Source organism: Leiobunum rupestre, chromosome 3 (genome assembly GCF_980474605.1).
Source record: "Leiobunum rupestre chromosome 3, qqLeiRupe1.1.hap1, whole genome shotgun sequence".
Lineage (NCBI taxonomy): Eukaryota > Metazoa > Arthropoda > Arachnida > Opiliones > Sclerosomatidae > Leiobunum > Leiobunum rupestre.
The window spans coordinates 24,869,212-24,883,479 of NC_143386.1; the positions used below are offsets into that span (position 1 = coordinate 24,869,212).

Here is a 14,268-nt window from a genome sequence, read left to right on the forward strand (position 1 = left end):
ATAATTGTTCTTAACAAATATTTGAAATATAGAGTTGTAGTTAAGTAAATTTAGAATTGTCGTAAACAGCAGACATAATGACATCACAGCGAGACATAAAGTAGAGTAAAATTAATTATTTTTAGTTTCAAATATCTTGAGCAGTTTGTAGTGATATTATGACATTGTTTTAGAGTAAGCTACTTTTAACACTATATAAACATTAAAGGTAATTATAACGATTTAAACCATTTTGGGTTCAAAAATCATAATAATTCCGTACTTTTCGCTTTAATTAATATTAACAGTTAACAAAGTATAAGTTCAACCAGTTAATTAGTTAAAATTTCTCGGGTTAATCTCGAAAACTCAAACCTAGCGCCCTCTATATTACAAAATAGAGGTCAACGTAAAATAAGATAAAATTATTTTTTTAGTTAAATAAACCTTTTTCCTAATTTTTATGTTATCATAAAAACCTCAGGACGAGTATATATTAACTGTTTTTTTACTGTATTATTATTATCATCATTTTTAAGTTTAGAAGAAAAGCTCAAGAGAGTGAACGGACGCCAACACTGGGTTCCGAGTGAAAGAATCAGGCGTTACGGGGTTAACTTAAAAGTTGGTCTTGATAAAATGTGTGACATTGATAAAAGAGTTAAAAATTGTGAAAGAGATCCTGGATATCAGTTGAAACCGTAAGACTATTTTTGAATTAACTTTTGGAATTAGAGACTTATCCTAGAGATCAGTTGAAGATTATAAATATTGATACCAGGGGCGTACCGAAGAGAGTACGTTTGGGGGGAGGGTAAGTGAAATTTGTCAAGATTGTTACGGTAATTTCAATTTAAATGTTTTATTAAAATGATTATGTATTATATTTCGCGAAACCATGACTACCCGCCTATGTCATTCTAGCGGTACTATTCCCAATTCAATGGCGAAAACGGTTCGGCGTCTAGTTATAGTGAGAGAAGCATTTGCGTACTCTCTTTATAAATAAAGCGAGATACCCGAAGAAGAAAAAAAGAGATTGAACGATGTTACAGCAATTTAAAAATCTCATCAAACCCGCTTACTATTTCCTCGAAGTGTATCCCGCTGTAGTAATAAATAGATACATTTCATCCTGACGAATACTAGTTGTTGTTTAACTGAACTGCTTTGAATAACTGGAATTATTTATACCCAAATATAACATGAAAAATTTAAACATTTATTACTGAAATATTAAAGTAAGAACAACCGATACTGTATCACAGGTTATCTTTACCCAACGCAACTTTGGGAATATTGGCTAGTAAAATTTTCACTTTCCTAAAGAATATCACAATACACTCTTTTTAGAAACATTTACTGGGCGCCGCTTTTATCGTACAGACAACCAACGAGCCAGCCCTCTACCGCAGAAATTTTATTCCCCCAAAACCAATTTTTTCATCAGCCTCCCCGTAGACTGTAAGGTAATGCGCGTTTAAGAGTCTATAATATTCACGACTTACCTAATTTACCCTAAGTAAATAAAAACTCCTGTAGAAATTAAAACTAGGTATTTTTATAAATGTTACATAGATTGCCAATTTAACGTAGAAAATTAACACTGAAATAATAATGAACAACCGATATTCTCTACCACGCGTCTATCTACCTTTGAATTTTATAAGGTGCTGTAGGAAAATTTACTATTTAAAAAGCTTTTACCACAAGGCTGAACTTAAGTTCCGACACACTATCTGCCTAGCATAGAAATCAGGTCTTGTAAGTTATACATAAGGAGTAGCAACTACATAGAAATCTCAAACATTGTTAATGGCTTAAGGGAAGTAAATTGCTGGGAAATTCTAAATGATTTGTTGCAACATCGTTTACAATCGATTAATAGTAGTTTTTTAAATTAACAAATACGTTTCATAATTTTCATTTTGCCAAATCCACCTCGATTTTCCAACTCTACAAACCTTTGTTTTCACTAGTGCCCCGCTCGGCTCAATAAGGCTTCAGCTTTGGCTCCGAGGTATTGAAGAACTTGTAGTGGAGACGCGGCTTGATATCCACTCTGATAAGACCAGTTCCGGTTCCAAGCCTCCAATGCCATTTTAATAACATAACTAAAATTCAAACGCTGTTAAATCGTTTAAAAATTATTTCCCGCTTAATAATATACACTCGTCATTGTCCGCTTTTTCTTATCAACCTGTATAAATCACTTCTCGGTAAACATATGAAATCCTGAGAAATTGTATACTATCATTATATGCTGTCATTACATTTAACCGTGGAAAATTTCGAACTCTGAGAGTGATTTTAAACTATAATATTACGCTGTATAACAGTTAACCCTGAACGAATTAGAAATCTAACAGTGACATAGTCCCCCTATCCTGGTTTTTAATTTTCACGCTCACTCTAATTCCGTTTCACTCGGGAATAGACGCTTAAAGACATTATTTGCCTGAAAATAAAACCGTAAATATTTTTAAATTCAAAGCCCGTGACTCTCGATAATATTGTCGCACGTGTAATTATTCATTTTGGTAATATACTCTAATCACGCGGGCTTAGCAATATTTACTTGCATTTGTCTTAGCTAATAAGATTATCCCTCCCGAACCAGCGTGCGCTCATTTATACAATGTAACCGTTAAAATGTTTCAAATAAATTCCTTTAAAGACCTATGGGTGTTTCTATAAAATACAGGAGGTCACTTGTAAATGTTCTTTCAACGTTGCTAGCTTAAGTTACAGAAGACAGAAAGCACTCGCTGCAATTGATAAAGATTTTAGAATTTTAAGTCCACGTTTGAAACACGCGTGCCAACTAAGTACTAAAAAGCTTAAGCTCGATCGTGACATTTTAAACTTTCAACTTTTTATGGTTTTATTTCATGGAAACACTTTTTTTTTTCATTTACAGATAGTTAAGCTTCTATTTTCAGTTCTAATTTTGGTTGTCTTACAGGCGGCTTACTCAGGCGTTTTGAGTTTTAAATTTTAATATATATTTCTTATTATTAAATTATATTTTAAATGGTCTTTAAAGGAGCAAAGCTTTTCTGTACATTACGGTATTCACATATTATGACAAATAAATTGTTGTCATAATAACCCCCTGGAATATTTTTGAGTGTTATAGTTATATCATCACAATTTGTTTTATAAAAAGATTACCCAAATATCTATAATTGTGATAATTGTTCAAAATCATCTATAAAAATATCTCTAACATTTATCATGTAGGTAAATGAAAAAATTCTAAAATTTTTAAAAAGCAACCAATCAAAATTAAATATTTTAGAATTCCAATCAACTGAAAAAGCTAAAACCTTTAATTTTTACACTCTTAACCATTTATCTAATGGCAAAAGGCTTTAATTGCGTAATGTTGTTCCCATCCAAGTCGAAAAGATAAAAGTACGCCATGCACTAATTTACTCCATGAATGAAAGTATTCTTTTCGTACAACAACATAATATATTGCCGATACTACACATTTAATAACATAACATAAAAATTACCGTATATAAGGTTTTCAAATGTAACAAAACCACTATCGTACAATTTTATTATATTACTTGAAAAAAATAAAACATTTTATTTCTAACTAACACCAAAATCAAAATGTTTAAAAAAAAAACAAATTTTAAATTCACAATATTTTCTGGATCAGAGAACATTCTGGTTGATGTTTATCCAAAATCTCTCCATTTAAATTGAGAATTTTAATTCGCTTTGACAAAACCAAAACTAATAACAACAATTAATACCTATTAGGTTCCTTCTGTATTAATGCAATTTTCTAATAAAATTTTTATATTTTCTCACGTAAATTTTAAATCTGCAATGGTTTACCGTTATTGAATAATTAAGTAATCATCTTTAAAGTTCTATATAAATTATGTTAAACTAAAAAATATAGCTGAAATTTTGGGTTTTGATATCCATTAATTGCCAATCGGCAATTTAAAAAATAGGCCGTGTGACGGTTTAAGATTTTAAATGGGGCCAATTCTTTAACTACACATGAAGAGTTATATTATCTAGACGCACGTTAATTCATTTTTCATATAGAGAATGGACACAATAAAAGATCGCCTAATTATTTGATCATAAAGTGTTAAAATTTAAGTATGATAAAACATTTGATGATGAGGTTTCCCGATACATGGCAACTTAACCCAAATCTAAAATCAATGGAGGTAAATTTGATTGGATATAAAATATTAATTATAATTAGAGCCGGTACATAGAAATAAGGACAACCAAACACTTATTTCAGATTGTCCTTTCAATGTAAATAAATTTTGATCTTTAAGAATTAACTTATAGTATTGCAAAATTTCAATAATGTTCTGAAAAACCATATTCTTATTAACAAATTGGATTAATTACCCACCAAAAACTAAAAAGTCAGATTTGAAAATTTAAATTTAAGAGACTTACAGCTATTTCGAAGTTAGAAATGTAATTTTTAACATGGTTGAATTACAACAACCATTCCCAATGCTATAATTATTTAATAACAAAAGTAGATGAGAAGAACAAAAAAATAATTGAAAAGATAAGGTTTATTTAATAATTTTCGCTTTGTTTAGCCAAAAAAACAAGGATTAGAAATCTTCGTAATATCAATTGGCCTCTTATACTTATTCAACGTCATTCCTGGGCGCCCGGAAGCCAAACTTCTCCAAAATGCACTCCTACAAAAAATAAATATAAGGTACTATATTTTGTACTATCAAATTTAAACAAAAACGTAAACGTTCTACAATTTCAAACCCAGTACTTACGAATATTCCTTAAATGCATATTTATATTAAGGGAGCTAAAAATAATCTCAACCAGTTCTAAAATGTTTTTAAATTTCAGTAAATGTTTTTACACATTAAATTGAACATCGCATATTTGTTTGAAGTATACAAATCAAAATACGAGTGAAAGCGAGTAAATTCTCAACAGTTTAAAATTTATTTTTCGATGAACCTCGTTTAGATAGTTTTCCTGCCAGATATAAGAACCCGCTAGTTAGCAGAATGCATTAAGGATGTGCGCCTTCTTAAGTTATGTCGTCAACAAAGTATTTGGTAAGATATTAAAGCGCACGAACTCCATTAATATCATAAATTTAGAATTAAATACGTGACTAAATTCAAACAGAAAACACTAATATAACGTTAAAGCCTGAAATTATATCTTGCTGTCACTAGAGGGTGACGTAGTCTTTGCAACTAGTATCTCAACTGTTTATCAATCCCCAAATCAATTCCATACATTTCCGTTCACGAAACTCTTCCTTTACGAAAATACTTTAACCTAATGTCTAATTTTGGATTCAACTGTGGTTATGACACGTCCAATTTGTAAAAAATTCTGTTTAGTTCATATAATTTGACAGAAATTGTAAAACAGTTGAATTTAATTCATTGTAATTGGATCCAATGTAATACCTTTTGGTTGTAATTATCGTTAATGTACTGACAATGATTTCGATATTATATATATTTAAAGTATTCGTAATGTGGACAAAATATTAAGATTAAATAGTTATACAAACGAGATGTGGGTTAATATAAAAATATAATATTTTTAGTAATAAGATAAAGTGCCATAAAAGTAAATAACTCACCTCAGTAGCTATTGCTTGTTGTTGCACATGAGTTGACTGCGAAATGATAAAATCGTCTTTTATTAATTAGTTAATATCTTTTTTACAATTATAAGATTTAGAATAATTGATAATTTAATAAATGTTTCCACCCCAAAAGGTACTTTACGGAAAATTCACTTGTTATTTAAAAAAAACCCATTTTGCCACGATTATGAATCACGGTAAACATTTTCTTTCCTACTATATAAAGCGAAATCTAAATTTTGCTCTTGGTACATATTTAAATCTTGGTAAAATTAATCGTTAGTAATTGATTCCCGGGTCTAAATAAATTGGACTTGAGTCCTTAAAAATAGTTTCAAGTCCTAAATATATTTCTACATGGTTTTCAATATAAAAATCAGGGTCAGTAATTTTAACTAAGTACTAATTATAAAAATAACAAACAATCGAATAATTTCTTTGCCTGGGCGAAGGATTCGGGTATTCGGTAGAATCCCCAACATGAGACACTCTTAATTTATTTGGCGTTTGTAGACTCAGTCAATAACTCAAAAAGTCGATGTGAAATTTTATATAAAAACTTCGTCATCTAATTTTAAAGGATAATCCAAATCTGAAGTAACAAAACTTTCAATGACGCGAGCTAGTAAAGAAAGTCCATCAAAGATTATTTTTTGATTTCCAAAATGAAGCTTAATTTTTGCTCTCATTTTGATGATCATTCTTTATATAATCGTATGACTAAATGAATTCTTTGATTTGTAATCTGCCTTCTTCAACATATGAATCATTAGGTGTGAGCAGCCACCATTCCGCGTCCGATATTTTCAGATACCATTTGCCGATACATTTTACAAGAATCCTTACGTCATCGAGTTCTTTTTCGCGTACCACCTGTCCATCTTTCACCAAGATAAAATTAATTTTAAGTGACACCCTTTTAGTCTGAGATGAATGTCGCGTCTTGAACATGCCCTAATTCAATCGAAACGCACTCTAAATTAAACGTGTGAACAAAGTGTTTTCGACGGTACGATACAAAACGTTTACAAGAATACGTGTGGACGCGGCTATTGTTTTAAATTCCGCAAATCAATTCTCGCTATGAATTTAAAGTTGTCAATAAAGATTCCACGCATAAGTTGGGAGAAATAACGGACCTACACAAACGTAAGAGATAGTAGCCTATGCCGTTGAGCTGTTCGGCTAAGTCAGAGTGGCAAGTTTATTTCAGACCCTGCTTCCATCCCCTCCCAACTTAATACTTCAAAACTTATTATTTTTATTGTTTCCTTTTCCAGTTGTCCCTTTGATTTTAAACTTAAACGTAGGTCTCAAGTTTATTTCGTTTTGAAATATTAAACTTACGTCAAGGTGACCACCGTGCTGGTTCATACAAACACGCACCTACAATAATGAACGAAAAATTATATTTTAGATATTAAAACCTGTCTTTTCATCCATTTTAAAGTATGCCAAAAGATAGCAACACTAACAAACCCACTGACTTAATCAAGCGAATATGAAAAGTAAACGATCATACCGCTCTCATATCTGCATCAGGTCCTTCGTTTCTACACGAACGACGCAACATTTCAACAAAATCGATTCCGGCAGCGTCTCGGAGACAACTGTCGATGACATTCGCTAGCTAACAGTTTCATTTATAAATTTAAAACAAATTAATACAAACTTTAGATAAAAATGGACAATGAAATTGCCAAGCACTCACATCCGCTGATATGTGAGTGTTCTTACATTCAATAACCTCCGCATCACCTTTAGATGATAGTAATTGTTCTGAAAATCAAACTAGTATTACAATTTATATTGCAGTCTATGAAATATACTTGAAAATTATTTAAACGTGTTCCATCGAAATTCATATTATTAGCATCGACAAGATAAGACCTCACATCAAGAGACGATTTTCGTTAATTTGACAACGACTAAGAAAATGTTCTGAAGATGTAAAGAGCCTTTTAAATCATTATTCTACGAAATAATTCTTTTAAAACCAGTTTACTCATCCGAAAATTAAATTTAATACGAAATAATTGAAAAATAATTAGTTTGTGATATAGCTCTCATAAGCGTTTTAAAAAGACAATCTATGCTTGGTGCTTTTCTCTTCTCCGTATGGCAGCCAGAGAGTTAGGAAGTTCAATAATATATCCTCAATTTATCAACAATTACATTATGTGTCGTTTCGATCCCAGCAAACACAAAAGACCCCAAAGACGTACCAAATAGACCCAAACCTCCCTCGCTGGCCCCATCCAAAATAGGATTTATATATATATACCTGGAATATCCAAAACAACGGATGAATTCCCTTGTATCACGGGATATCCATATGATATTCAGATTTCTCGGTCAAATCTCGAATACCCTGAAAACCTCTCTGGGATATCAAAAAAAAAACATTTTCCCCTCAGCGCCCCGACTCGTTTGTGGCGTTATTTATAACTAATTAAGGTTAATGAAAAAAATAAAAATAAAATTTAGTCAAAAATATTTATTTTTATTCTAATTTAATTTTTATCATTTTAAGTAAATTAATTGTAACGGTTTTTTATTTTTCTCTCAACTTATGTTTTTATTAATTATTAAATGCGCTAGATGGCACGGTTGGTATATTATCTATTGTGAAGAAAGGGTGGATTCTCAAGAAGAAAACCCACTTCACAAAAGAATATATTTTTCTTATAACGCCATTTTTATGTGTGTTCGACTGTTCGGCGGCTCCAAGATTTCTTCGATCTTTATTATCTCCGAAAACACTAAACTTCACCAGGTAAGATTATTTCCAATATTTTATAGCCTAAATTACTTTTAGTAGCTATTATTAAGCCAATTTGAATATATTTGACTGGTGATTTACTTTAAATATTATCCCAAAAACCACCTTTTTTCGTTTGAGCACGCGGTTTTGTCCAAGGCCCGCATCGCGGTGCAAAAGAAAGCAGGGGCTGCCTCGTTGGTCCGCGCTGCTGTTACCTGCTACTACAGTATCCTAGATAACCGATAATTTCTTTAGTCAGGTTATAAAAATTAATGTGATTGCTCGATTGTAACTGGATGTAGGTGGAATTAATGCCGCGTATTAGCGGTCAGTTAAGTTAATTAAATTTTTCAAAATTTATTCATTTTAGTTTGAAGTTGATTATTGCTTATAATCTCAACCAAATTAAGGTGGTTCATTATTTAGTTTTATGTGAGTGTTCGAGTTAATTAATTTGTTAAAAATAAACATGTACATAGCAAAACATTTTCTATATTTGTATTGTGTTGATATTAGAATGCCAAAAGGAAGATACAAACCATTAGCTGCATTATCAATAAGACAACGAGCTAGGCTAATTAATGCCGTTACAAGCGAAACCCAAGATCATTTTTTGGAATACAATGATGTTTTAAATGAGGAATTGAGGTCTAATGAAGATTCTAACAACTCTTTAGAAATAGTTAGTGATGTTGAGGAAATAAATGGGTCAATTGCTGAGGAAGACAATATTATTAACGAAACTGGACCAGAGACCAATGAAATTCAAATAGAAAATGGCGCAACAAGTGATATAGATTTGCCAACTAACAATAGCGAAGAATTTCTCGATCGCAATTGTGATTCGGATCATATAAGAGCAAGCCTAGCAGGATGGGTGACTAGCTTTGGAATCAGCAAAAATTCAGCAAATGCATTGCTTAAAATCTTGAAAAAGCATGAATGTCTCAAAGATCTTCCCGTCGATTCGCGAACATTATTGAAAACACCTAGATCTTCTGTAGTAGAGCAAATGCCTCCTGGTCATTACTTTCATTTCGGACTTGAAGCCGGCATTCGTTACGCTGTCAGTGGTGAACGTGATCAAGCCTTAACAGTACCAATCTACAAAATTTTAATTAACGTAGATGGCCTGCCATTAGGGAAGAGTACCACTAGCAATTTTTGGCCCATTTTAGGTTCAATTTCGTCAATAGCCAAATCAAAGCCATTTCTCATAGGAATATATCATGGTTTTAGTAAACCTAAATGTTCTGATCAGTATCTTTCTTCATTTGTAACTGAAGCCTCATTATTAGTAGAAGATGGTCTTATACTGAATGGTGTACACAAATCTGTTAAAATGTTTGGGTTCATTTGCGACACTCCGGCAAGGGCTTTTATACGTAAAGTTAAAGCCCATAATGGTTATGAAGGTTGTGATAAGTGCACCCAGCCAGGGATAAGGTGTAGAAATAGGCACTGTTTCCCCCAAGTTGAAGTGGAGTTACGAACAGACGTTAATTTTAGAAATAAATCTTATCCTGGGCACCATCATGGAACCAGTATATTGGAGAAGCTAACTAACATAGATATAGTAGATGACTTTCCGTTAGATTATATGCATCTCGTCTGTTTAGGAGTAGTTAAGAAAACGCTTAAGTTATGGATGGGGGCAGAGGGTAAAAATGCTCTTTTTAAATTTAGGCCGGATGAGGTATTGGAAGTGTCTACCCGCTTAGAAAATTTAGCACCGATAACGTGTTCGGAATTTGTTAGGAAACCTCGTACTTTGAAAGACCTTGATAGATATAAGGCCACGGAGTTTCGCCAATTTCTGTTATATTCTGGCCTTGTTGTGTTGAAAAATATTCTCCCTAAAGATCATTATGAATTGTTTAGAAATTTAAATGTGGCAATCCGCCTTCTAGCTACACCAGAACAAACGGTTGATAAAATTGAGTTTGCCCAAAAATTACTGAAGTATTTTGTGCAAATGTATGGTATTCTTTATGGCAAACATTTAATTTCTTACAACGTACATGGCTTATTACATTTATCTAGAGATTGCTTAAAGTATGGGCATTTGGATTCGTTCAGCGCGTTTCAGTTTGAAAATTATCTTTACAAGTTAAAAAATAAAATTGCCAACACTGGCCATCCGTTACAACAGGCTATTAATCGAATAAGTGAAGAGAGACAATCCGAGCGTGTGATAGAAAATAAAACTGAAATGTCACTTCACATGGAACATGAAGATGGACCACTTCTCCAAGGGTGTACTGGCCCTCAATACCGCAAAGTTATTTTGCCAGATTTCCGGTTATCAACGAAGGCACGAGATCACTGTTGTATCCTTAATGATTCATCGATTGTGGTCATTGAAAACATTGTTACCTCTGAAAACAACCCGTCAAAAGTATTTATAGTGGGAAGGAAGCTCATGAACGTTTCTGACCATTTCATTTCTCCGTGCCAATCGTCAGAAGTTGGTATTTACCGTGCTACGAAATTATCTACCTTAATGAAATGGCCTCTCCATCAAGTTAAAGCAAAAGCCATTAAATATCCTATAAATACAACAAATGCGTACGTTGTTATGCGACTTCTTCACTAACCGAACTGAAAAAGAGGTAGGGCGTACTTTTGAATAATATAGCTTTTAAATCCTGTACGTACGTCTAATCTGAATTTATTTTGAAATAATTTGTTGTAAAAAAATTTATCGTAGATGCATACGTTGAAAAATTGCATTCAGCTTTCTTAAACTAATTTCTTAGTTTTTATATTCTAATTTCTTTTAAGCACAAGTGTGCTTTTGTACTTTTAACACATGCTTGTCCCTATAACCGCACATGCTTTTGTTAATTCCGATGCACTATATTGAAATGTGTTATAATTAGTTTGCAGATTAAATGGGTGAAGATTATAAAATTGTAGAGTTTTCACATGGAGGAGTGGCTGTAATACCTGATACATGGGTTTATAAAGAAGAAACTAGAACAAAATGTTATTGGCCTGGCGACAAAGTTGGGACTCGCTTTGCAAAAAGACGAACTCCACCCGGAATTGAAGATTGGGAAAACTACGAAATCACCATAATTTTTAGTTGTGGTAAAAATGTTTAAAAAATTGAAATCAAAATATTACGATACGAATATCAGGACTGACATTAATATTAACAACATTATCTAATTTCAGAATCTTTTGAAGAAGCATGGAGGAAGATGGTAAGATATGTTAGAGACACGGATGTTTCAACAAGTGAACGGGAGACTGGACCTGGTAAAAGAAGGAAAAAGTCCAAAACGATCCACAGTCCAAAACGAATTGAATCAGACAGCGAATCATCAGAGAATAATATGGAAAATGACTCGCCTAACAAAGTTCCCGAACTTCCAGTGTTAAAAACAGTTCATCCTTCCCTCGAAAAAACTAGTTAAGATCTGTTATTTAAAAAATATATATATATATTCTTTAACTTAATTAGTAACACATTTTTTAGATGTTACACAAGTCAACTACTTGACAAATGGATCGAAACACAAATCAAAGAGATTTTTGTCTTCCGAGTTTTCAAATGGTAATTACGTTAATAAAAAGGTTTATCATATTTACATTGAACTTTAAAATTATAATTTATAATTTGTAAAGATCCTGTGGAAACTCAAAGACCAAGAAAAGGGTTGAAAAATCCCGAAGAGTCATCTCCATTATATCGGAAAGAGTCCTATGCACCTAAAGAAAATAGCACCAACACAGCCTTTACAATGAATTTTTATAACTTGGACGAAGGTAATTTTTGTATAAAAAAATTAAAGGTAATATTTTAAAGATTGAAAATGGTGATATTTTAGACTCTGTCGAGTCGACTAATGTAGTTGTTGGACCTCGAGAAAAAATTACACCTGGAAGACAAAGAGAAAAACCTCAAGTGCTATCAAGAACATCTAGCAATGAATTCGGAAAAGATAAATCTGCTTCAAGTTTCAGAGGTATAATTTATTTAAAATAAAATTTCATAATCACTCTGAAAATCTATTACAACCTATTTACTATTACAGATGAAGTTAATGGATCAAACCGAATGGTTTCTGTTAGTGAATGTACGTAACGGTTGCTGCTCTAATAGGCATTTCAATAAAATCCCCATTAAAGTCAAATGTCAACCATGCGCTACGACGACTGGACGTAGAACGTGTTTGTCTATGGCTTTTCTTTTATCGCCTCTCAGAAAGAGGAGTCAGGTTCGATTCCAGCTTGTGGCACTGGGTGAAAATCCCGAACCACTCCTGCGTAATTTGCAAGTTACCTCCCCACTGGTTAACGGGCTTTTCCATGCGAGATCTTGGGTTTTCTTTCCCATAAAAACTTGCTGAGGTTATAGTAATAGAAAGTGTAGGGAGCTGATGGTTAGCTCGCATGGCATGTAGAGCCTGCCTTCACCCTCCTACACAATATAAACCGGTCACTAGATGACTTAGGCCTGTAGTGGTGACTTGGGTATTAGCGTAGCTGTTTATTATTAGAAACACATTGTTCTAATTTCATAATTACTACTAATTTTGTAACAATTAATTTTATGTTTTTAAATAGCATGGCTTCGGAATTTATCTAGGAATCAAGAGTTGCTGAAATCCAACCAAAGACTGATTTTGGAAATATTAGACACAGTTCTGAGCAATACAAGCAACTCCAGCCAACATGTTGTTTCGGGAGTCGAAACTGAACAACTTAAAGAAATTTTTGGTTTTCCACTGAAGGAAGACAGTGCACTAGATTTATTAGAAGATTATCTGACTACTTATGAAAATGCCAACAAATTAGTAAGTAAATATTTAATTTCGATTTTCTCCTTAGAGTCGAGGTACAATTTTGTTTAAATTTCAGAGAAGCTATCTAAAACAATTTGGAGGAGTAACTCTTTATGATTCAGTGAAAAGACTTCTGAAAGACGTTTTTCTCGATGAGTTCGCAAAGAATTTCAGCTGGGAAGGCAGAAAAGGAAAAAAAAAACTAAACAATTTAAAGCTAATGAAAATTATAACTGGTGAGATAAATGTTTAGCAAATCTTTTATAGCGTAAATGATTTATAAACTGCTTAGTTGTATATGTATTTAAATGGAGTTATTTTTTGTTTTAATCTTTCTTCATTAGATACTGTACGAAGTTCTAAAAACTTTAAAGATGCAACGATAGTGGAGGTTGAGAAGCAGATTAAGTCATGGTTCAACCATGCTTCAGACAGAACCAAATCAAAGGCTGAAACAATTCTAAAAAAAAATTTGTAACATACATTTTTAGACTTCTACTATGAAATAAAAATTTTAATTCAAATTATTCTGATTGGTTTCTTTGTTTATGGACGAATAATATATGATGGAAAAAAGGGGGGAGGTGAGTGGGCACGTATCCCCCTGGCTACGCCACTGCCTTTGTCATATGCTATGAATGTCCCAGTTTTCCCTTTTAAATATCCATCGAATATCTGGTGAATATTTTTAAGAACCCTAAGATGTTCTCTGGACATACTACGTCTAAAACAGTTGGCTTCAAATATTCGGCTGGATGTTCCCAGAATATTTCTAGCATTCAAATAGAACGTAATGAAAGTCCCGTGAAAGTCCATGGAATATCTGTAGAATTTCTTGACCGGCGTTTTATAGATATATTAGGGATCAAGAAACTGATGACATTTGGTCACCCGAGGAACATCCCATATTGTTCAATTGAGTTTTTTTGGATATCCTACGGATATAATGAATCCCCCGAACTGAACTCCGGGGAATGTCTTGGGGGCCTTTTGTGTTTGCTGGGATGGGATCCGATGTAAGAACATAACTAAATCTTGGTATTTACATGGAATTTTGATATGCTGATATGGCAGATCAACCAAAATCAATGGAAAAA

General features: G+C 32.6%; 2 protein-coding genes across 2 annotated transcripts; both read left to right on the forward strand.

The window, feature by feature from the left end:
* Nucleotides 1-8,314: 8,314 nt before the first annotated feature.
* On the forward strand, nt 8,315-11,254 carry LOC149949867 (uncharacterized). The gene is made up of 2 exons (XM_090169325.1): nt 8,315-8,390; nt 8,895-11,254. Exon 2 carries the CDS (start codon nt 8,896-8,898, stop codon nt 10,972-10,974), a length of 2,079 nt encoding a protein of 692 aa, XP_090025451.1. The 5' UTR covers nt 8,315-8,390; nt 8,895; the 3' UTR covers nt 10,975-11,254.
* On the forward strand, nt 10,905-13,649 carry LOC149949868 (uncharacterized). The gene is made up of 10 exons (XM_090169326.1): nt 10,905-10,990; nt 11,261-11,471; nt 11,559-11,795; nt 11,863-11,940; nt 12,012-12,152; nt 12,215-12,352; nt 12,422-12,463; nt 12,954-13,183; nt 13,248-13,407; nt 13,516-13,649. The coding sequence occupies exons 2-10, from the start codon at nt 11,273-11,275 to the stop codon at nt 13,647-13,649; spliced, it is 1,359 nt and encodes a 452-aa protein (XP_090025452.1). The 5' UTR covers nt 10,905-10,990; nt 11,261-11,272.
* Nucleotides 13,650-14,268: the final 619 nt, after the last annotated feature.